The following is a 22,956-nucleotide window of genomic DNA, read 5'->3' as shown; positions in this document are numbered from 1 at the left end:
TCAAAAAGGAGGGAAGAAAAAAGGTGGGGAAATTTGTCAATCTTAACCGTACATTAGATCTGACGGATATTATTAATATAACATGATATGTCATGTTATCTCTAACTGTAGAGAATCCGGATCCATAAAAGAGATCATCAGACTAAATGTCCGCGAGCCGAGACTAGGACAAACTGTGGATCGCGAATGGGTATTATATTCAATAAGGATACACAAAAATATAAGATAACTGATTTTGTACGTGAGCATAATCATATGCTTCATACTCCCGAAACCGTGCACATGATGTCATCACAAAGAAAGATATCTCAAGTTCAAGCAATGGAGATTGATTTAGTGAATGATTCCGGGATTAAGACCAAAGCATCTTATGAGCTAATGAGTCGACGTGGCGGAGGAAAATCTAGTGTTGGCTACACTTATATAGATCAGAAGAATTACATTGGAAGAAAGCGACAACGAGAATTAAAATATGGTGAAGCTGGAACTTTATTGAGGTACTTTCAACAACAATCACTAGAAAATCCATCCTTTTTTTATGCAACCCAATTAGATAGTGAGGAACAAATAACAAATATATTTTGGGCTGATGCAAGAATGATTATGGATTATAGTTATTTTGGTGATGTAGTTACTTTTGATACTACTTATAAAACTAACAACCAGTATCGACCTTTAGGTGTATTTATTGGTTTTAATCACCATAAGGGAATAACTGTGTTTGGGGGTTCACTTCTATATGATGAAACTATTGAATCTTTTGAGTGGTTGTTTAGGACATTCTTAGAAGCACATAACAACAAAAAACCAATTACGATTTTTACTGATCAAGATCAAGCAATGGCAAGTGCCCTAGTTAATGTTATGCCAAATGTACATCATGGGTTATGTACTTGGCACATTATGCAAAATGCTATAAAGCATGTGGGCAATATTGTGAAGGATGATCGTAGGCTTCTTAAGGATTTTAAAAAATGTATGTATCAATATGATGATCAACAAAAATTTGAGAAAAAATGGGAAACAATAATTGATTATTACAATGTCAAAGAGAATACATGGTTGAAAGGTATTTATGAAAAGAAAGAAAAATGGGCTAAATGTTATATGAATGATGTGTTCACATTAGGAATGCGAAGCACACAACTTAGTGAAAGTTTGAATGGTGATTTAAAGGACTACTTGAATTGTGAACTGAATATTCTTGATTTCTTTAAGAATTTTGTGAGGGTGGTAGAAGATAAGCGTTATAATGAGTTGAAAGCCGAGTTCGATTCTAGGCAAAAGTTACCGAGGGTGAGGATGCCTAAATCGCCATTGTTACAACAAGTTGCCCGGGTTTATACTCCATCCGTTTTTGAATTATTTCAAGAGGAGTTTGATTGGTCATTGTCAGCTTCAATAAAGCATCACAATGAGACGTGTAATGTGCATACATATGTAATCGACATGTTCAATCAATATGGAGAGTACATTGTCACAATCAATCCTTCAGAAAATACCATCTGTTGTAGTTGCAAAAAATTCGAAACTTTTGGATACCTTTGCTCTCACAGTTTGAAAGTTCTTAATGTCATGGATATAAAAATACTTCCAGAGAAATACATCTTAAAAAGATGGTCAAGAGAAGCCAAGAATGAAAGTGTTCAAGAAGTTAATGGAAAGGAGGTGCATGCAGATGCAAACTTGAGTGCAACACAAAGGTATAGATATTTGTGCTCAATATTAGTTAAACTTGCATCAAAAGCATCTCAATATGAGGAGACCTATGATTTTCTAGGAAGAGCTTCGAATGAATTATGTAAACAAGTTGAAAGCATGTGTGTTAACCTTAATAAAGTTACTGTTGAGAATAGCGGAGTTGATGGATCGTCATCTAAAAGTAAGGATAAAAAAGAGAATGATGAATCACCTTCAAATGTGAAAGGGATTAAAAAAACAGCAGGTCAAAAAGGAAGGAGAAGACCAAAAAGTTGGGTAGAAAAACTTCCAAAGAAGAAAAAAAATGATATTGACTCAGTTGCGGACAAGGTATTCGAGAAGTTCAAGGGATTTCTTTGTGATGCTCAGGTATATATATTATAATTGTAAGTATATATATGTGTGTGTGTACTGTGTATTGAGTAGCATGTAGATGTGGATTATATTATTATATACTGACTTGACTTATTTTTGAACAGGCCTATAATCTCAATCACTCTTTTCAATTATCTCAGGATACAAGGACCTTGCTTAATAATGTGGTAACTTAATAAGTTATACTACATACTTTGTAATAATAAGAAAGTAAACCTTTTACCCTTTAGTTCATATACGGAGTAATTTTGAAGCATATGTGGTTTTTTGTAGGACACTCGAAATGGGAATCAGGATTCAAATATAACTTCACATATGAACTGATTTTTGGAGATCAAGTCATTGTTATCTCATGAAGTCAGACTCGAAATTTAAGACTAATTGGCTTTTTTATTATGAATGAATCTTTATTATTTGTTGTGAGGATGTTACTCTAATTTGGTGGTAATATGAATTTTAATTTGTAGAGAATATTGTTCATACATATTATGGAAGTACTTCCTTTTATCCAGTTTTTCGGAGTGTTACAGGTAAGGAGAGAGAAAAAAGATATAGAAATTGGAAGTTACATTAAAAAGGGGGAATCAAAAAGGGTACGAAAATTTTCAATCTGGGCCGTATATTAAATCTGACGGATATTATTAATATAACATGACATGTCATGTTATCTCCAACTGTAGAGAATCTCAATCCTAATAAAATTACCAAAACTGATCAACAACATCAAGATGGGTCGATTTCTTTCTTACGAATGGATTTGAACAGCCCAAGTACATACTAATAAAATATAAACAAACAAGCATCATGTGGGACCTACCTAAACGAGAAATGTTATGGTCCTAGATATCATCCGCGGCTAAGGTCAATTTCAGTAGGCGAATTTCTCAATCCATCTCGTGAATCTACTTCCCAAGGAACCGCTACTACAGGGCAAATGTCATTTAGCTCGATACCCAAATTGTCATTATCAGTTGATGGTGCTTCGTTTTGGGTTCGACCTTTAACGTTATTATCGCCACCATGCACAAAACTACACACCACCACCTACAACAACACAATCACACCTCCAAATAAAGATGACTAGATATACCACTTTCAGGGCGGAACATAGTGTTACTCAAAGGGGGTATCTGTCCCACCTAGATTTAACGGGAAAAAAAATTTACACTAAAAAACAAAATTACCAAAAAAATAAGGTTTTTTAGTGTTTACCCCTGATGACAATGTAAAATTTGTTAAATTTTTACACCCGCCCCATCTGTATTCGGGATCAAGTTCCGCCACTGACCACATTTCATATAATTAAAAAAGAACTTCACTATAATCCAAGGTTTGAAAAGTCACGAGTCGGTCGGGATTTTGAAACGACTAGTCAGCCGAGTCGGGTTGAGTCGGACACTTAATAACTTTGACTTTTAGTACTCCGTATTATATATATATTTAACATATATTGTATATATTACACATAAATCGATGAAACATTAACATTTCAAACATGTTTAGGGAACGGATTTTGAGTATATAAAATTATCAAAAGATTGACCAAACTGTGACCAATCTTGACATTGACCAACTCATACCCGACTCAGACAGACTCAGAGACTGACTTTTTAGCGTTGACCGACTAATTAGACGTATATGGGCGAAACGGGACGGGCTAGTCACCAAACGGACTAGCCCGTCAAGCCGGTCGCCACTTACAACACTATTATAATCTATACGATTTAAAATTAATTATATACTTATGAAGAACAATACCTGTACTGAGTTGGATGCAACAAGCCGACCACCAATTGCACCGCCAATAACACTTCCATCACCACAACAAACCGATATACTAAGACCCCCGATACGATTCTTAGTGGACCCGTTTTCCGGAACTAGATAACAACCCGATAAGCATAATATCTCAAAACGACCCTAAAAACACACATACCAAAATCAATGGCCCATGTCTTGGTTAAGTATCTTCACCAAATTATTACTATTATTATGTTTATAAAATTCTTCAACACAAAATGGGCATAACAATTGTACATAACTGAAAACATTTCTTTCATGCAAATTTAATGAAGAAGTTGATTTGAATGTTGCCTGTCCTAACCTCGTATGTCACGGGCCTGGAAGATGTATGCTGACTCAGCGTAACTACAGAAACTGATCCAGTGCCTGACAGAACGCATAAAGCTCTCGGTTTTCGTTGTGAAAATAGATATATCTTTTCGGCAACATCCTGTATTGTATATTTTCAGTAGCCATTCACCAATTTTAGGTTAAAATTTGTCAATTCACATTTTTATGTGTGGGAAAATTTTGACTGAATGGGAAAAATAAACGATCACATACCTCTCCGGCTGAAACATGGATGGTATGAGTATTAAAAGCCGATCCTGCTGAATTACTCATCCATTCACCTTAGGAAAAAAAAAAAAAAAAAAAAAAAAAACTACTTTAATGACTCACTACGCATAATATGATCATTCTAAAAACTCCACAGCGATTACCCATACTGAAACTACTTGTTTACTCGAATTAATCCCAAATTTCTTGCTGCAAACAAAACTACTTTTGAATATTTTGACCCTTAAACTCATCAGCTTAAGTCTAATATTAACATACACAACTTTAGTTACTTCATCTATACTATTCTTGATTCTTTTTTGAACATCCTGAAATTCCTCTTTTGCCAAATATTATACACCATACCAGCCAAAGCAAATCTGTTACTTATACTCCATATATTCTTTCTGTAAGGGTAATTTAAAAGACTAATGATGAAATCTTTTAATCTCGCTTGCAGACCATTAAAACCAAATTTGCCTTAATAGTTTCCCAAACATTAACTGTATACTAACAAGTAAGTAAGTAACAAAAAGGTGATTATGTGAGTCTGCACATTTCTCAGTTTGGCGGGATAAATTGCGAAACACAACAGGTTACAATTGCATTTTAACAATTAAATCACAAGAGATTATTTTTTATAGAGGCAAATATTTACTAGCATATATACTACTCAGTAATTAACTCTTTATATACTCAACATTTAGGACATATAAGCTAATTGATAATGTACTTGTAGCACACAAAAACAAGTTTTAAATTTTATAAAATTCTTGTAATTTAGACTTTCTGTCAACTTTAAGCACATTTCAAAACATAAGTACCCAGTTACCCACAATTTATCAATGTCACCAACTATAAATAAACAAGTATATTTGTCACACATTGGCAATACAAAACACATAAAGCAACTTAATTTAGTTAAAATCAAAATAAAAAATCATACCAACATTAGCCAGTCTTTGTTTCCTTCCACTACCAGGTGGCCTCCCTCTCTTTCTTTCCGGGTTCGGGCTAACCGCACCCGATAATGACCCGGGTGTTAGCCCAAACGCCATATGTGACTCATTTGGTGCATATTTCCTAGGCCTCCCTCTCTTTTTCTTTACAACAGGATCACCAACATTTCCACTTTTAAGAGTGAAACTTGGTGATGAATTATCTTCTAATGAGAAGGTGGTGTAAATTTGAGACAAATTAGGGTTTGATTGGGTCTTGAAAGCAGGTGGTGGGGCATGTGATTGTAACCCACCACTTTGATTACCCGACCCATTTCTATTTAGGTAAAAAGAAGACAATCCTTCCCTTCCATCCATGCATTTACTCAATAATTTTCAACCCCAATAATAAGAAAAACAATAACACACTTACAAATTGTCTAGAAATTTCTACACTAAATCACAGTTGACAACAAAAAAAGGCTAAAATTTTGAAATATTAAGTGAAACCCCACAAAAAAGATGCAGTTTTTTTCAGGGATTGTAAGTGGGTTTGTTGAGATTCGTTTCAAGAAGCAAAGAAACACATTGAAAGAGAGTTAATTTTAAAAAAGATTGAAACTTTTGATATATAATTATACGCAAAACAAGGGTTTTGTTAATTTAATTTAAAAGAACGAAGAATTAGTTCGTAGAAAATGAGAAACCCTAATTTTGAAGATCACCACAGAGAAGAAAAATAAAGGGGTTTTGAAAAGGAAAAGGACGAGGGAAAAGACAAAAGTGAAAATGGGTATGAAGAACTTTAGCTAGGAGAAGACCCTTTTACTTTATTTTTCTAAAAATGATGATGATTTAATTTAAAAATATTTCAGGTACAATAATTTTGGAGCAATAGGAGTACTGACTTCCAATAAAACTTCATCAAAATTTCACATTGATAACTTCAAAAATCGAAGTTACTCTTTTTTCATCGAAGTAACTTCATTAAAAGATAACTTTAAAAATTGAAGTTCTCTCATCAAAGAGTCGTTGAGCTAGCGATATCGTGATGACCCTTTCAACTTTGAGATTGGTGTTAAGTCCTACAGTAACTACATTAAAGGTGTGCTTAAGGAGCATTGATGTCCGAGTCTGTCTAACGTGACGGTACCAGAATCTGTCACATGCTTCGTGAATAATACACTAATCTGTTTGGCTCATGGAATCCAATGAGATTCCGACGATTGAATTTTGTGAGCCAAACGGAACCTAATAGTATTTTAACATCATAACTATTTAGGTGGAAATCAATCCTCATCTGTACCGCATGAATAAAAAAATTGTATCGTGATACGATACAAGATATTATATGGCATTCACAAGTTGAGTGACCATCTTTAAGCACATAAAAATTTGCATCATTAGTATTAGACCACACCTAATGGTGCGTTTGTTTGTTCCGTTAGTTGACATGACATCAAGTGACGAGATGTGACGAAAAATAATGGGGCTCCAGATTTCTCCTTCAGTTAGTTTTTGACGGATTCTTTATGGGCCGTGAGTTTTTAGTTCAACCAATCACATTCAAGATATAAATAACATTTATTATTTAATTTATTTTTTCCTACACCATTTCCAATCAGATTTTACCACATCACCCTACCCAATATTTAACACAAACTGACACACACGGTTATAAAATGTCAGTGCCTAATCACTAGGAATGGCAATGGATCGGATATGAATCGGGTGACGTCATATCCATATCCATTTAATTTCATTTCATCCATCCATATACATATCCAGTGGATTAAGCGGGTTAATGGATATCCATTGGATGTTCAAAAAATGTTATAATATTTCCTAAAATGTGTTAAAAACAAAACGTAATATACGAGAACGTGTATTCTTTGTCGAAGATATGACATTGATTGTTAAATTTGCTATTACATATAGGCTACGATAAATTAAATTTGTAATATTTATGTTCTTTTGATAAATGTACATGTTTACTCGTAATATATCATAGTTAAATAGTTGTATGGTAGCAATCAAAATGTTTGTGCAATGGTAATTGCATTTGTAATACTAAAAGTGTTTGCGTTTATCTATATTTATGTATTTATATATGTATTTCGGGTGATAATGGATATATCCATGTATGAAAATTTTTATCCATCCATTTAAGTTCATCTATATCCGTATCCATATCCATTTAAATTATCCATATCCATCACGAAGCGGGTGGATCGGATGGATATCCGCTAGATCGGGTGACCATTGCCATCCCTACTAATCACAGTCAGTTTGCACTTTTTTTTTTATACTTTTTGACCAAACTGCCTGTGACGTCATCGTCACCACTAGGAATGGTCTTAGAGAGCATGACCCATTAAATTGGTGTTACTAAACATACAACCAACCTTAATAACATTTGTCATCACAAATGAGGATATTTTGTGGCTTCATCTCAAGATAATACCATTGGAATATGTTAAGTCCATACTTGAGCTACCTCATCTTAACCAATCCATCATCTTTAGTCCCTCATCTTTTTTATTATTATTATTTTTTATTATTTTTTATTTTTTTGACGAGCTGAATTTTACAAGTTCAAAACCAATTACAGTACAATTTACACCCAAAGTTTGTTAACATTAAACTTGAAGAATGTATCACAACCAAAAGGTCATTGATTTGAACCTCACCAGTTCAATTCCAGGGTTTATATTTATAACTGACAGTGTACATATTTTCAAACAATCATCTCTTCTTATAAACTTGAAATAATCGACCATAAGTACAAATAATGACTCAATATATAATTTTATAAAAACAGAAATAACTTCCACTCATAACCCAAACATAAACATAAACAAATATACATATACATCATCACCATTCGTGAAACCAAATGCTCCAATTACAAGTATCATAATCATATAAACGTACAAAAACAAGCATCTTAGTTTTGTTCATCATCATCTTCTTCTTCTTCGTATTCATCTTCATCAGCAACCGCATCTTGATATTGTTGATACTCCGAAACCAAATCATTCATGTTACTTTCAGCTTCTGTGAACTCCATTTCATCCATCCCTTCACTTGTGTACCAATGTAAGAAAGCCTTCCTTCTAAACATAACCGTAAACTGTTCAGAAACACGTCTAAACATCTCTTGAATCGACGTCGAATTCCCCATAAAAGTCGACGACATTGACAACCCTGTTGGAGGGATATCACAAACGCTCGATTTCACATTATTTGGTATCCATTCGACAAAATAAGACGAGTTTTTGTTTTGTACATTCATCATTTGCTCATCCACTTCTTTAGTAGACATTTTGCCACGAAACATGGCCGATGCGGTTAGGTAACGGCCGTGACGTGGGTCTGCGGCGCACATCATGTTTTTGGAATCCCACATTTGTTGTGTAAGTTCAGGGATTGTTAAAGCGCGATATTGTTGGGACCCACGAGAGGTTAAGGGCGCAAATCCCACCATGAAGAAGTGGAGACGCGGAAACGGGATTAGATTCACTGCCAGTTTTCGAAGGTCCGAGTTGAGTTGACCCGGAAAACGGAGGCAACAAGTGACCCCACTCATGGTAGTTGATATTAAATGATTCAAATCTCCAACTGAAAAAAAAAAAAAAATATGAAGCGTTATTAGTTATTAAGATTAAGAAATGTACAACAATTTAAAAGGCTGGTTGGGTCCTGATATTCTTATAAGATTTCAAGGTTCAAACTTCACTAGAAACATATATTGTGATGGTCGGGGAAAAAGTCAGACACATAATAATCTGGTTAGACTTTGTACATCTTTGTAAAAGTACTTTCCCACGTTGAATAGACTGAATCAGTGTTGTTAAAAAACGGCCGAGACGGCCGTTGCAACGGACGTCACAACGGATTACTTGTGTACCGTCGCAACGGATTAAAACGGGTAAAAAACGGTCAACGTGAAAACAACGGTCAACAACAATAAAAACGCTCAAAAACCTTAAAAAATTGTCGAGACGGATTTTGACCAACGTTGACTGTGAATATATATTTTAAACATAGATATTTGTCTTTAATTTTACCTATTAATGTTTGAAAAATATATTTAAAAAGTCAAGGTTGCAACGCTTCAAGGTCCTAACCATCTCGACCCGTCTCGCGTTGGACTGAACATAAGAAGATAAAGTACTTACAACTAGGATTTGTGAGTTTGAGGGTTCGGAAACAAATATCATACAGGGCTTCATTATCAAGAACCATGCATTCATCAGCGTTTTCAACCAACTGGTGGACTGATAGGGTGGCGTTATACGGTTCGACCACCGTGTCAGACACTTTTGGTGACGGGAAGACTGAAAAAGTCAACATCATTCGATCCGGATATTCTTCTCGGATCTTAGAGATTAATAGGGTGCCCATACCAGATCCGGTACCACCTCCAAGCGAATGACATACTTGAAATCCTGTCACATAACAAACATTTTAGGCTTACAATGTAAATAAAAACACTAGTCCTTTAAACTTTCTTTTTTAAGGCAAACTTACACACACCACTCTATAAATTAACCACGAAATATATATATTTTTTTGAAAAGCATTACGAAATATATATACAAATTGTTATTTATACTTGCTTCATAGTTGAAGTTAATCAAGAATTATACCTTGCAAACAATCACTATACTAGCTTCATAGTTTAAGTGGATCAAGAATTATACCTTGCAAACAATCACTATTTTCGGCTTCTTTACGAACAACATCAAGAACTGAGTCAACTAACTCAGCACCTTCAGTATAATGTCCCTTAGCCCAATTATTTCCAGCACCATTTTGGCCAAAAATAAAATTATCGGGTCGAAAAATTTTCCCATAAGGCCCGGCCCGTAGACTATCCATGGTACCGGGCTCAAGATCAACTAAGACGGCCCGTGGGACGTATCGTCCACCGCTAGCCTCGTTGTAGTACACATTGACCCTCTCTAGTTGAACATGAGTGTTACCATTGTATGCTCCACTAGCATCGATCCCATGTTCGTTGCAAACAACTTCCCAAAACTTGGCACCGATTTGGTTTCCGCATTGCCCGGCTTGAATGTGAAGAATTTCTCTCATTTTACTTGAAAAATTGATGTGTTTTTCACAAGTTTTATAATGGATAAATTGGTGTGGAAGAAGAATGGGGATGGGTTTTTGTAAGACTAGCAGGCAAATATATTGAGTAATGGGAGTTTGATTTTATATTCTTGAAATTAAATTAAAATTAAAATAGCTATAATTCGAAAATTAAATTGGAATAGATAATTGCATGTGAGTGTGTTCTTTTTATTTACTAAATTTTAATGTGTTTTAAAATAGGAAAAAATCCAACCCATGATTTTATGAGCTGTACATGAGAGCAATAGGCCAGGATGCATAATGTTATTTTAACTGGTCTACTTCATCTTGTAATACCAACAAGGCAACAATACCTTTAATTCACATAACTATTATGACTTATATAAACCAAAACTAGGATGTAATTTGTGCAACATATGAAGGAATTTTTAACTAATAAATACTTATATTTAATACACATAAGTAATAAATAATACAATATCTTCTATTGATATATTGATGTTTGTAGTGTGTAGGTAATTTTGTGATGTGCAAATTATTACCTGTAATCAGAGGTGTCTTCGAGCATAGGCAACATAGGCAATTGCCTAAGGCTCAAAAAATTATAAGAGCTCAAAATTTTGAATATGTAATTGTTTTTCTCAATCTATTTAATTAAATCAAATAAAAACTTGTCAATTTAAGTTAAAATACCTTATTTTTTAATAGTTAAATACATATAGGTAAATAAATAGATAAACTGAAGTATTATTTTTTATGCGTAGTAAAAAATTTAATTTATTTTTATTTTCGTATAGAGTCTTTAAATTGTTGAGACGGCTCTGGCCGTAATAAAAGGTGAGTGTGATTTCCGTTTCACCATTTGAGAGCTGCAAGTCATCTATCATGTAGATGAAATTAACTACAATAATTTTAGATCACAAAGCAAACATACTTCAATAATTTAGGGCAATATCGACAAAAATGTCATTTTCTTTTGTTCTCCACTTGATCGAAATCCACTTTATGTTTAATACTCTCTCCGTCAAAATAAAAGTTATTCATATTCATATTATTATAATACATGTACCAAATATTTGTTATTTGCCAAGAATACATAAACTATAAAATTTTTCACCGGGGTACAATCCCGTTGCAAGCATATTTGTGAATTAATAAATGTTGAGTGCTTGTTGTTCTAAAAAATATCATTAATTTTCTAAATTTACACTGTACTTATTTATTGTTCTCAACCAATTTTTTAGTTAAATTCAATCAAACTTTTTTTCACAAATATTTTAAGGAGTCGGTTTCTTTTTTTGAACGGATGAAGTAACAAAAAATTAACAGAGGGCAAACAAATAATTAAACTAAGAATAAGAATTAAGAATTGAGTAGATACAAAGATACAACTTGTTGGTGTTGAAATTGCATTTTCAAAGTAAGCTGTCGGTGTCATCAAGAATTAAGGCAATAATCAAGAGGTAAGCTGTCGATTGCCTTATTCAACCTCACCAATTTTGGCTTATTGTTGTTATTTTTAAATCGTACCTAATTTCATGACTTTATGAGCTTCATATCATAAAGCTGTATGATACGATGATGAATTAATCGTACGTCGCATTATTATAACGCATAGTGAGTACTACTAGTCCTTACGTTTGCAAATCTTTTCAATTAGTTTCGATTAAATTTTGCGAGTGTGAAGTTCATGTTGATCGAAAACGAATTTTTAAACAATAATAGTCGTTTTTAGGGTCTGGTCTGGTCATAGTTATCATTTTGGATCGTTATAATTTCTAGCTTGTTATTAGTTCTATATTTAAATTTAAATATTTAAATATTAATATTTAATTATCTTATAATTTCTAGCTTGTTGTTGGTTGTATATTTAATTAATTTAATTAAGTATAATATAATTCTAGCTTGTTAGTATCTTCCATATCTGTTTATATAATTTAAGCACCAACCTCACATCATTCCAACTAACCACTTATTGCGAGTAACAAAGTCATACCGATCACTTTCGTTTGCTATCTTTACTATTGATATTCATGTTCAATGGTTAGCACAAATTGGCCAAATTTTTATCTTTTTACATCTTTCATTAGATTTATTATCATGTGTTATAATCTTCTGTTAGGTTGATTCATTTTATATTATATTATATCTGTATTTATATTTATATTTAATATTCATAATCCAACTAATCTACCATTTTCTTTTTATCTTTTTATGCCAAATTTTATTTTATGCCAAATTTTATTTTATGCCTTTATGTATAGACTTGTATATATAGCAATTTTTCTCTTCACTCAACTTATACTATCATTTATCATTAGCACAGTCTATCTCACTATTTTTTCCTAACCATGAGATGCAGCAAATGTGATTGCTGCCCATCCTCATCATCATGACTCCATCCAAGGTTGCAAAATTCGCTATTGGGAGATTAATCCGTCTCGACTTTGGAAAGAGTAATCGGCAATTCGTAGATTAATCGAATTGTACTTTATACATTTAAATATTATATTTCAAAAATTATATGTGTAAATATAGAAGAAATCATAAACATAAACACAAACGTAAACCGTAACATTATTGTCTAAAATTGTTCATTTTTTCAAAAACTCTAAAGTTCTAGTTTAAATTCCTAAAATGTTGACCAATTTTGACTTTGATCGACTTTGATTACCAAATTCAATTTTGACCCATAAGACGACGTTTACCGATTAATTAACCGGATTATGAAAATTTTGGAACGGACTGCTCTTAAAAATGAGTAATCGGGGATTAATCGGAAAGTAATCGGGTCTTTTACAACAGTGATTCCAGCAATAACGGGCATTGGTTTCGGCTCAATCACTCAAAAACTTCTTCCTAACTTCCAAATTTGCCACCATTTCTCCTTTCGGATTTCAAATTGTTTTTCTTAATCAGCCATCGACTATCGCTTCATTCAAAACATCTAAAGTTTGGATCTTTTTGTTACATCTATCAAGAATTTCATGGGTTTGGTTTCGCCCTACTTAACACTTTTCAAAAAATGGATTCTTCACATTTGATTAAGACAAGATTACAACAACCTTAATCCTACTCCATTCCATGTCCTATTTGTATCGAGTTCTTTAAGTATCACTAAATCAGAAGATATCTACCAAGGATCTTAATACAAGAAACCTTATGTTTGATTCTTTGCTAAGTATCAGTCCTAACATATGATTCAAACTCATTAAAGACAGAAAACATAGATTGAACAAGAAGCAACTGCTGTTAAGAATCAAATATTTATATACATATTACAGAATACAGATACAGATATATAATATAATACACAGAACATAATGGCAATCTAATGCAGACTACCCCTACCCCTTCCCCATTCCTATTTATTTTTCTGTATTTTCATTTTCATAGTATATAAACTATATAAGTGGCAGAGATGCATAATATCACCATTTTAACATCAGATTAAACCTATAAATATAACTACTTTACAGATCGAACACAAATTACCAGAAATCATCGTCATCAACAGCAACCCTTGGGGACGTGTGCGGTTCATCTTCTTCCAACTCCATTTCGACTTCTGGTTCACCAATTTCAGAAGTTTCAATATCAGCAAGATTCTTCAAATCAACAACCGACAGCTCATCGAGCCACCTCACCACCAAATCAGCAGCACTAAGCTCATAAACCGGATGCTTACTCGCCACCGCCACACACTTCATTTTAGCTTCATGAGCAGCTTCAATACTCAAATTTGAATTACCAAACACAATACATCTTTCGGGTATAAATTGCAACAATTGAGCTGCATACACAAACATTTCAGGATCAGGTTTCCCTCTATAAACATCTTCAGATGTCACAACAGCATCAAAAACACCGTTTATTCCAATTGCACCGATAGCTTCTTCAAGATTCTTTCTTGGGCGGGTTGATACTAACGCCATTGGGATATTGTAACGGGTCAAAACATCCATGAACTCCTGTGACCCGTTACGAAACCTGTAAATCCCACCTTGTAAACCTTGGTAAATTTGTTCTTTTCGTAACGCCATTCGTTTTAGTTGACTTGGATCTCTTGACCAACACAAAACTTCTGAAATCGCCTGCTCGTTTTTCATACCTTCGATTCGTTTAAGCATAAAAGCGGGAGGTCTCGATTTTCCTTCTTCTTGAGATAGTGCAAGCCATGATTGTTTTTCGTGATCGGGGTTATCTTCGACTAACACTCCTTCCCATTCGAAAATAGCTCCTAACCAACCGCAACCCATTCGCTCTTGTCTTAGTAACGGGTTTTGCAACGAAGGGTTATCGGCCTTATTCTTAGGTGGCCACAACCCGGGTTTTCGTTCTAAACTAGTATCGATTTGATAATCGGAACCTTTTGGAAATTTATCTTCTTTGAAATTAAACACCTCTCTAGTCAATTCCATTGCTTGGGCGTTCACTTTAATTTTAACTTCCCTAAACTTATGCAATCGATTAGGGCCAATCACAGCCCGTTTACCCGAACAATCATTCCAATAATTTCCTAAAATTGGTCTGTGCCCTAATTGGGACGTTGCAGCAATTGATTCAACCATGTTAAAAAGCCCCCAAATTTACAATCTAAAACTCTTTTAGCTCAATCTAGGAATAACAACACCTTAAATAATTGTGAATTCAAGAACCCTAATTTTCTAAATTAATTATTATCCTTGATAGTCACAAAAAGTACAGCTTTTACACAATAAAGATCGAAACTTTATTCAAGAACAAACAGAACCCAAACAATAAAATCCCCAAATTGACTTTGTGTAAAAGATGGGTGTTGTTAAAAGTTGAAGATAGTGCTATATCTATGTATATATACAATATATATGTAAAATTGTAATTACAATGAGAAGGAAATTGCAGAGAAAAAGAGTGAAGGAATAAAGAAACCTGAAAGTGAAATGAAATGAAATGAAATGGGGATTGAATTGAATGGACGGAGAATAGTAAACGAGTATTGGCGATTAAATTGGGAAGGATGGAAAGAAATTGTATACTCCCTATTTATTTATTTATATTTATTTATGTGGTTTATAGAAATGAGGAAAAAAAAGAAAAGAAAAGAGGTTGCTTGCTGCCGGGTTCAACCCGAAGTGTTTGGATTGCATACGTGTCGATCGGTGAACGTCATCCTTTTTTTTTTCATTTCAATTGATTTTATTTTATATTTTCATTTTAAATTTTTTTTATATACTGCGTATTTTTTTTACATGTCGATATGCAAGCATGCAAAATATATCAATAAGTATACCCTTGTCATTGACACGTGTCAACCGAAACATAATGTAGAAGCATATCTAATCTAAATCTAAAATTCGACATATATACTACGAGTACTTCATATGAAAGATGAGCATGAGGTGTCGCCAAACATAACTACTAGGTTCATGATTATACAACAAATATTATTATTAATTATTGTTAGTGCAAAAAAAGGAAATGTCTAATTGTGTACGATCGAGTACTTTGTACACGTAAGTCCCAAAATCTTATTGCTGACTGTTGCCCACTTACGGGTCTAGTTAATTTAATGAGTAGAAATGTATCAACGAATATATATTTGTTGTTTGCAAAATTGCAACAAACTAAAATAATGAATACATATCAACGAAAAATTTGTCCTTTGTGTCTTAGTACGGACTATTAGACCACGGATAATGGTGACGCTGACGTGAAGTAGATGAATAGTTTTTTTGAGTTAAATCTGTGACGAGTTGAGTATGGTGGTTGTAATGAGAAAGATTCTTGAGAGCGTTTGTGAGAGATGTGACAAAATATAATTGAAGCTTGGATTAAAAAATGATGAAAAAAGTAAAAAAGAAAAAGAAAAAAAAAGAATTAAATTAATATATAAAAAGTCACAAACGCACCTTTTTACTGCGTTTTACATTAACAAACACACACAAACGTCCCATTACAAGCGTTTGTGGGTGACACATCATAGCGGAGACTCGACAAACACCCGCCTTATCCGTGATCTTACGGAGTACTTTTTTATATCGAATGCATCTAGTTAACTTGTTAATAACCAATAAACTTTACCGACGAGTTAATGTAACTTGAACATTTGACGTGACAACTTAATAGGCTAACACATCATCTACCACGTGTCATCTACCACATTACAGAAAGCCCATATATCACCCATTACAAATTACGAACTACGTAGTATGAAAGAGTTATAAAAGATCAACTGCTGGTGAAAATTTGTAAGTGATTACTATACATAAATACAAATACACATACTTAGCCGATTGAAACGCGCGTGTTCAAATCATTTTTCGCTCATTACACCGGTTACACGCTGATAATGCGGCGTACTCACCTTCAAATCAAGATAGCGTACTAATTTTTGCACATGAATTCAAGTGGCGTACCACAATTATTTATTATATTTTAAATAATTTTTTATCGTCTTTTTCACTGAACTATCAATCATATCTTTACAGGCCACTCTACACATCACCTCACTACTTTTTATTTTACCAACATGTATGTCACGTCACCGCAAATTACCTCAACCTACCCACCAACACGCCAAAAATACCCATCATTATTACAATAGGCATTACAAAGTAGAATCAGGCCATTGATTAGATATATTTAATATTTATAGGATTAACTATTATTGTAGAATTGTAGAATAATAATAGGAGTAATAGTTAAACCTATAAATATTATTGTAGAAAAAATGATGCCACTAACCTACAAAAGATGAGAAACATTCGTCTAACTGATACCAATGCAAAAAGTCAAGGTTGTGGTATAGAACACACCAACAACGCAATAATCAACATCGCTAATGCGACCCGAATTTAAAAACAATGACGTCGACCATTTATATCACACTATCCATTCACATCTTATATGAGCGATTTTCAACCCAAAACAAACAATCTAAACAGCCCACATTTCCATCCCATACTTCAAAATGATCATTTAACCCAAATCCATTATGACCTATTACCAGTGGCGAATCTAGGATGGAATTCCAATGGGGTTTCAAAAAAAAAATTTCAAGGCTAATTATATTTGAAGGGTACTTTAGTGTTGTTTACCTCTAAAAAAAGTATAAATTTTAAAAATATATGGGTTCCTATACTTAAAATTAGTGGTGTCCTGTATAATTTAAAGTATACATTGTAAAAAAAAATTTCCCACTAGTGGGGTCATAGGACCCCACCCTTTGTGAACTAGACTCGCCCCTGCCCATTACCGCCTGACCCATATACGCCCTTAAACGTAGCCACCTCTACCATCCAACACGCTATACGGATGCCAACACGTTTGATGGTGGTGGGTTTTCATGCCCTTCGTTCTTAGACTTGTCTTGTCTTTCGGGCATGTTGGCATTCACGGGAGGATCACGGGACTTGCCAACTTCTTTTCAATATTTTCAAACTTGTTAGTGGCCCATGGAGCAGAGCCCACGGTCTTTGAGGTGGGCCCGTCTGTTGTAAGGGTTGACGCCTCATCCCTAGAATCATACCATGAGTTACCACATGCTAAACACTCGAGCTACATACAAATATACATATACATACATGAACACGAGGAATCAATGATGAATAGTGATTTTTAATTATCTATAAAACGAAGTTCATGCCATGCTGAATAGTACGAACCTGGTATCGATCAACATATCCACCTATTAAACGCACTTTTTTCTATGTGCATCTTGTACATCGAGCATATGTCATCTGCACAGATATAAAGAGTAACATAACGTAATCAGAATTGCAAACATAAGTTAGACGCTGCATATGAATAAAAAGAAATACAGAAGTATAGAATAAATTGTTACCTACACTTGAGTATCCTCTTCAGGCTCTTTGCTTGCTATCTCCTGTCAATCCCTCCTAAACATGAACGAACACAAAACGAAATATAAACATATTTCACGATGTCAGATTTAAATTATCACAAAATTGATGCGTTCATGGATAACCATGCTAACAATAAATTCATCTCTTTTGTTTATCTACTCATACATTCAATTCAATTGGAGGCATGCTCAAAATTTTGGAAGCTTCCAATTCTCCCTTTAAGAGGCGGAGAGCTAGTTGTGCATTTTTATGCAAGCGAATTCACACATACGAGATCATATGTTAAAAGAAAATAGAGACCTTCGATCATAATGATGGGAAAATAGTCACAACGGGCAATCTACAAAGCGGAAACAAACACCCGTTTGACAAACCTTTCCCGACCCGTATGAACCCGTGAGGAAACTAACAAATAAGGTATACCACAATCACCACAAATCAGCCCAATTCTGTCCCAAATCAGCAAATATGAAATAAATAAGCACACACAATACACACGAGACTTTTTACGTGAAAAACCTCTCAAAATCGAGAGTAAAAACCACGGGACTCGTAAGCCACTTAAATTCCACTATCATCAACAAGAGAGCAATACAATAATCCTTCTCTAGATCATCTAGAGGTATACATCATCATCATACTCTTGAACAACAATAATCAACAAGTATATAAAGAAATTAAAGACAAAAGATGAACAACACTACTAATAAACTGCTCTCTGTTCCAGCAGCAAGTACACGAGCTACATGCCTTTTTAAACGAATTCAACGGTTGAAAATGTTGGCACTGATGTCAGGAAGACACATCCCAAATATTATGAAAATTCAACGGTCGGATCACTGGGGATCGTCAAATTACTATGATGCTGTACACAAAAACGTGAATTGGGGTTTTCTCCCTCTTTTCTTGATCTCACTTCTCCCTTGAATGATTGAACATAGCTGGACACTTGACTTTGAATTAAAAATGTGATGCTCCGTACAAAACCATCGTGTAAGAATCATCAACAACAGGATCATTACAAGGTCATACACTATATGCTATTTCAAAATACGTTTGCATTCATGATAAAAGGTGATGTCTTAACCAACATCAATGTTTAACAACCAAAGTATGCTTCAATGAATAGAAGCAAGGATAATAGTATGTGACCCATAGGTCGTTACAAATCATAATTTCAAAAGTAATAATGTTTATGAATGCAAGATAAACGTTCATGCAGTGACATCTCTAAAGCAGCGGGTGTCTACAGCAAGACTAGTACACAGCGGAAGATAGCAACCTTAAGCACCTGAGAAAAACATGCTTAAAAATGTCAACACAAAGGTTGGTGAGCTATAGTTTAAGTATAACAGTAATGTAAGGTAGGTCACGAGATTTCAGTGCTACAAAGAGCGTTTCAAAACAGTAAGATAAAGTATATGTTTAACCGTGGGCACTTGGTAACTAACTTAACGTTTATACCCCTGAAAGTACACTTGGCAAGTGCGTATGTTTACGAAGTATTAAAAACTCGTTAAATGCTAGCGCGACTAGCCCGAGTGGGGATGTCAAACCCTATGGATCCATATCTAAGATTCGCGTTCATCGGTTCAAAAACCAATGACTAAACGTTACCGAGCTAAAGGGAATGTTTATTCCGTTGTATAACCCACACATATATAAAGTTTAAGTACTTGTTCCTAGTATGTAAAACGTAAAATGCGCACGTATTCTCAGTTCCCAAAATAGTTAAAGTAAAAAGGGATGCTATAACTCACAGTGGTAAAGTAGTGGTAAAGTCGAGTCGGAAAATAAGCAAGTACGTAGGTCCGGAAAGTCCTCAACCTAAGTCAAATAGTACTAAGTCAGTAAATCGTCCTAATAGGTTTAAATGTATGTAAATTAGGTCTTAAGGGTCATCATCAATCATCATTAAACAAAAGGTGTAAAGTAAGTTTCGTTCATGAAAAGAGTTTAAAACAAAGGCTGACTTGGATCAGTCACCACGACCTCAATACCTACTGAAATAAGGTGAGACCAGTGGCCAAGGCTCCGTATATGAGTCCTTTAGTTGTGGTAAAAATTCCAGAAGCAAACTCGTCTTCGTTTGACCGTGGCGACGGTCTAAGTACGAGTAGGTCAGAATTTTTCAGCACAACGTTAAAAGACATAGTGACACTCGGAGGGCCATAAATCCTAAACAGTAACTCGGATTAAGACGAGTCCTAAATGAAAAGTTATCTAATTGAACAGAGATATCTGAAAATCATCTTTACAGTAGCCCAGGTCGTACTGATCAGACCCAATAACAGTAAACAGTAGGTTCCGGTGGTTCTTGGTGCTTGATGCTTATCACGGTTCTCATCCTTGATGCATATAGCTTCAAGTGTACAACTCGTTGATGTGTTTGCATCATCTTAACCAAGTTTTGACCATCATAACACAAGTGCAAGTCTAAGATATGTAGCACAACTCAATTAAGTGTTGTATGTAGTTTGATGAACCAAAGTTACATCAAAGTCCTAGATTTAACACATACATGAAATATAAAAGTAATATTGAACTACAAACATGAAAGTAAACTAACTAATCAAGATCTTAAGATGTAGAACATAGTTCTTAGTTAGATCTTGAAGATCCAAGACCCAAAGGTCTAGATCTAAAGTGATTAAGTTAAATCTAACACAAGTGTATGAAGTTATAACTAAAGAGTTACACTTTCATGTTCTTGAACTTTCAAGTTAACTTTTGTTCAAGAAAAATGAGATCAAGATTAACTAGTAATACTTGACCAAATCACAACTTTAAAGTACATAAAATGAAGAAATAACCTAAATAAACAAGTAATTAGTTCATTGTTGTTCATACTTTAAAGATTCAAGCCAAAGTCTTGATCTTTAAGAATGTAAACTTTTATGTTTACAACATGAATTACAAGTATGACTTACAACCAATGAACTTACAATCTTTTAAAATATTAGATGTAGAACATAAACTAGAGAGTTTAGCTCTTGTGTGTTCTTGTAAATACAAGATAATATGAAGAACAAACTAAAGAGTTTGGTTCTTAGTAACAAGTAAGTAACTACAACAACTAACAAGTAAACAAACAACAAACAAAGATTGATGATATGGTGTCACTAGTCACTAGCATGTAAAGGTTTAAAAATTTGGTTACAAGGTGTTTGTTCATGGGGACATGGTGTAACTAGATTCCATAAGTCTTAAACTAACTAGTTATGCCTTAATGGATTACTTACATGAAAGTATGGGCTAACTTAGTCCATTAAGGAAGTAGGGTGGGCTCTTAAGTCCATTAACACTAATAAAGGCCCAAGTTCAAGTAATTAACAAGTTAATCTAATTAAAGCCCAAGTAATTAACTAATAACCTTAGTTAATTAAAATGATTAATAAAAATAAATCATGAATGTAAATAATATTTAAAATATTATTCGTGAAAGTTTCGTGTGTCACAAAGACGTTTCGGGCATTCAACAGTTAATCGCGGTAACAAGTAAATGTATATAAACAATACATTCAATAAAACACAAGTATTAATAATAATAATTATTAATTAAACGTTGGAAAATCCAGGGTCGTTACATTACCCACCTGTTAAAAAAAATTTCGTCCCGAAATTTTAAGCTGAGGTAGATGGAGGAGTCGGGAAAAGGTGAGGATACTTCTGCATCATTTGATCCTCTCGCTCCCAAGTAAACTCAGGTCCTCGTTTGGCATTCCATCGTACTCGGACGATCGGAATCTTGTTGCGTTTCAAAGTCTTTACCTCACGGTCCATAATCTCGACAGGTTCTTCCACGAAGTGGAGTTTGTCATCAATAGTAAGTTCTTCAAGTGGTATGATAAGTTCGGGTGCAGCAAGACACTTCTTCAAGTTTGACACATGGAAAGTAGGATGAACTGAGCTCAATTGTGCTGGTAGATCCAAACGGTAAGCAACGGGTCTAACACGTTCCAAGATTTCAAAAGGACCAATGTATCGTGGGTTCAACTTTCCACGTTTTCCAAAGCGAATCACACCTTTCCAAGGTGCAACCTTCAACATCACACGATCACCAACGTTGAATTCAAAGTCATTACGTTTAAGATCGGCATAACTCTTTTGACGATCGCGGGCAGTTTTAAGTCTAGCTTGAATCTGAGCAATCTTCTCCGTTGTTTCATGGACTACCTCGGGTTCGGTGATTTGCTTTTCGCCTACCTCGGCCCAACAAATAGGAGATCGGCACTTGCGGCCATACAACACTTCAAAAGGTGCAGCATTAATGCTCGAGTGATAACTGTTGTTGTACGAGAATTCGGCTAACGGCAAATGTCTTTCCCAGGCCTTTCCGAAATCAATGACACATGCAAGCAACATGTCCTCCAAGGTCTGAATTGTTCGTTCACTTTGCCCGTTGGTCTGTGGGTGATAAGCAGTACTCATGTCGAGACGGGTTCCCATGGCTTCTTGCAAAGAACGCCAAAATCTGGAAGCAAAACGGGGATCGCGATCTGAGATGATCGATAAAGGTATACCATGACGAGATACAACCTCTTTGATGTATAATTGAGCAAGTCTCTCCGTCGTATCCGTTTCCTTCATAGCCAAGAAGTGTGCAGATTTGGTAAGACGGTCAACGATAACCCGGATGGTATCGTATCCGC

General features: G+C 34.5%; 4 protein-coding genes across 4 annotated transcripts; 1 reads left to right on the top strand and 3 right to left on the bottom strand.

The window, feature by feature from the left end:
• Window positions 1-186: 186 nt before the first annotated feature.
• LOC139854962 (protein FAR1-RELATED SEQUENCE 5-like) lies at window positions 187-2,400 on the top strand. The gene is made up of 3 exons (XM_071844232.1): window positions 187-2,070; window positions 2,181-2,243; window positions 2,350-2,400. The coding sequence occupies exons 1-3, from the start codon at window positions 187-189 to the stop codon at window positions 2,398-2,400; spliced, it is 1,998 nt and encodes a 665-aa protein (XP_071700333.1).
• A 375-nt stretch (window positions 2,401-2,775) lies between these two features.
• On the bottom strand, window positions 2,776-6,115 carry LOC139855467 (AT-hook motif nuclear-localized protein 5-like). The gene is made up of 5 exons (XM_071844693.1): window positions 5,363-6,115; window positions 4,423-4,490; window positions 4,181-4,309; window positions 3,835-3,996; window positions 2,776-3,120 (listed from the first exon to the last, which is right to left on the bottom strand). Exons 1-5 carry the CDS (start codon window positions 5,730-5,732, stop codon window positions 2,923-2,925), a joined length of 927 nt encoding a protein of 308 aa, XP_071700794.1. The 5' UTR covers window positions 5,733-6,115; the 3' UTR covers window positions 2,776-2,922.
• A 1,994-nt stretch (window positions 6,116-8,109) lies between these two features.
• On the bottom strand, window positions 8,110-10,603 carry LOC139853330 (tubulin beta-6 chain-like). The gene is made up of 3 exons (XM_071842704.1): window positions 10,061-10,603; window positions 9,536-9,805; window positions 8,110-8,975 (listed from the first exon to the last, which is right to left on the bottom strand). Exons 1-3 carry the CDS (start codon window positions 10,452-10,454, stop codon window positions 8,302-8,304), a joined length of 1,338 nt encoding a protein of 445 aa, XP_071698805.1. The 5' UTR covers window positions 10,455-10,603; the 3' UTR covers window positions 8,110-8,301.
• A 3,085-nt stretch (window positions 10,604-13,688) lies between these two features.
• On the bottom strand, window positions 13,689-15,388 carry LOC139852380 (5-amino-6-(5-phospho-D-ribitylamino)uracil phosphatase, chloroplastic-like). The gene has a single exon (XM_071841664.1). It carries the CDS (start codon window positions 15,026-15,028, stop codon window positions 13,949-13,951), a length of 1,080 nt encoding a protein of 359 aa, XP_071697765.1. The 5' UTR covers window positions 15,029-15,388; the 3' UTR covers window positions 13,689-13,948.
• Window positions 15,389-22,956: the final 7,568 nt, after the last annotated feature.

Source organism: Rutidosis leptorrhynchoides, chromosome 6 (genome assembly GCF_046630445.1).
Source record: "Rutidosis leptorrhynchoides isolate AG116_Rl617_1_P2 chromosome 6, CSIRO_AGI_Rlap_v1, whole genome shotgun sequence".
Lineage (NCBI taxonomy): Eukaryota > Viridiplantae > Streptophyta > Magnoliopsida > Asterales > Asteraceae > Rutidosis > Rutidosis leptorrhynchoides.
This window is presented reverse-complemented; position numbering and strand designations above follow the sequence as displayed.

Excerpts from the sequence above, each read along its gene's own strand:
- LOC139854962 (XM_071844232.1), top strand. The coding sequence starts at position 187 with ATGGGTATTATATTCAATAAGGATACACAAAAATATAAGATAACTGAT. Across the intron at positions 2,071-2,180 it reads GATTTCTTTGTGATGCTCAG|GCCTATAATCTCAATCACTC; the intron begins GTATATATATTA and ends ATTTTTGAACAG. Across the intron at positions 2,244-2,349 it reads GGACCTTGCTTAATAATGTG|GACACTCGAAATGGGAATCA; the intron begins GTAACTTAATAA and ends GGTTTTTTGTAG.
- LOC139855467 (XM_071844693.1), bottom strand. The coding sequence starts at position 5,732 with ATGGATGGAAGGGAAGGATTGTCTTCTTTTTACCTAAATAGAAATGGG. Across the intron at positions 4,491-5,362 it reads ACAAAGACTGGCTAATGTTG|GTGAATGGATGAGTAATTCA; the intron begins GTATGATTTTTT and ends TTTTTTCCTAAG. Across the intron at positions 3,121-3,834 it reads TTGCATCCAACTCAGTACAG|GTGGTGGTGTGTAGTTTTGT; the intron begins GTATTGTTCTTC and ends GTGTTGTTGTAG.
- LOC139853330 (XM_071842704.1), bottom strand. The coding sequence starts at position 10,454 with ATGAGAGAAATTCTTCACATTCAAGCCGGGCAATGCGGAAACCAAATC. Across the intron at positions 9,806-10,060 it reads AAATAGTGATTGTTTGCAAG|GATTTCAAGTATGTCATTCG; the intron begins GTATAATTCTTG and ends GTTATGTGACAG. Across the intron at positions 8,976-9,535 it reads CAAACTCACAAATCCTAGTT|TTGGAGATTTGAATCATTTA; the intron begins GTAAGTACTTTA and ends TTTTTTTTTCAG.
- LOC139852380 (XM_071841664.1), bottom strand. The coding sequence starts at position 15,028 with ATGGTTGAATCAATTGCTGCAACGTCCCAATTAGGGCACAGACCAATT.